At 45.5% G+C, this 1,382-nt stretch overlaps 1 protein-coding gene across 1 annotated transcript in view; it reads right to left on the minus strand.

Moving 5' to 3' along the window:
- Positions 1–835: 835 nt before the first annotated feature.
- LOC146589956 (uncharacterized) overlaps positions 836–1,382 on the minus strand; it is an 869-nt gene continuing 322 nt past the window's right edge. The window contains exon 2 of the mRNA XM_085315366.1: positions 836–1,378. Coding sequence (XP_085171492.1) covers positions 836–1,378 — 543 coding nt within the window. The remainder of the gene's footprint in view (positions 1,379–1,382) is intronic.

Genomic DNA, 1,382 nt, shown 5'->3' on the forward strand with positions numbered 1-1,382 from the left:
TTATTTTTGAAGATGGCAGTGCAACAAGATGGAACCTGATATTCAATGAGTAGTGAAATCCTCTTTCAGTACATACTGAAATTCTCATTTCCAGCATCAGAGATGAGCTCCTGTATGTCTTGGGGAGTGGTGAATTTTCAGGTGGTAGAACTATGCATGCTTCACTCCCACTGTGTTCCTTAAGTTTTCTTTAAAATAAACATTTAGTTTCGGAGCCAAAATTACGATGAGTTTCTGAGGTAGAAGGTCAGTGGGTGCAAAAAAGTATCACRCTGTTTTGGTGCCTTTAGATATGACCTAGTTTATGCCAATGGAAAGCATGGCCGAGCAGATCTTTAGGTTTCCTGAAGGCTCTGACATGATATGGGAGCATATCTTTAGTTATGAGCAGTCTGACAGAAAAGAGAAAATGACACCAGAGTGAGGAGGCATTCTGGGCAGAGGGTTGTAAGAACAACTGAATGACAAGATATTTTAGGATTTGCTTAAGAATAAGTTTTATTGTCTACAAATCAAGAGTGAAAATGAAGCATGATCCCATTAACAACAAATATATCCCATGTCCCATACACCAGGAAGACATACTTATATGTAAAATTTCTTTGCCTTATACAATGTGTGATATATTCAAGTATACTACAGAAGTCAAATAACTGAAGAACAGAGAGAAAGAATAAGGCAGCTTAATTTTCAAAACAAGAAGAAAATCATCAAGTATTTACTCCATCATCATGTGAACCAGAAAGTAATGGCAGGTTGTCACCTCCTCATGCCTGATCTTGTTGCACTCAAGAGATGGCAGCAGGCAGAGCTGCTTTTCCTACCCAAAGTGGGGTCAGCAGCACTTTTTGGTTGAGTAGCAGCACTGCTGCGTGGGTATGCAGTACTTTCTCATGGGAGAGCAGTAACGCACAGGGCTGCAACACACGACAACAGGCCTTTTCTTCACCACAGTTGAGCAGCAAGACAGAGATCCACAACAGCAGGAGATGCAGCCACAGCGGCTGCATGGTAGGCATTGCTGGGTGCTGCAATAGGTGGACTTCTTGCATGACTTGACAGAGCAGGTGGACTGTTGGCATGGGTCACAGCAGCTGGACTGCTGGCATGGATTGGAACAGCTGGATTGCTGGCATGGGTCACAGCAGGTGGATTGCTGGCATGGGTCACAGCAGGTGGACTGTTGGCATGGGTCACAGCTGGTGGACTGCTGGCATGGGTCACAGCAGGTGGATTGCTGATATGGCTTGACACAGCAGGTGGACTGCTGGCATGGGTCACAGCAGCTGGACTGCTGGCATGGCTTATCACAGCAGGTGGACTGCTGGCATGGCTTGACACAGCAACTGGACTGTTGGCATGGGTCACAGCTGGTGGACTGC

The sequence above is a fragment of the Rhea americana genome, unplaced genomic scaffold (genome assembly GCF_003343005.1).
Source record: "Rhea americana isolate MKP2758 unplaced genomic scaffold, rheAme1 scaffold_429, whole genome shotgun sequence".
Taxonomy (NCBI): Eukaryota; Metazoa; Chordata; class Aves; order Rheiformes; family Rheidae; genus Rhea; species Rhea americana.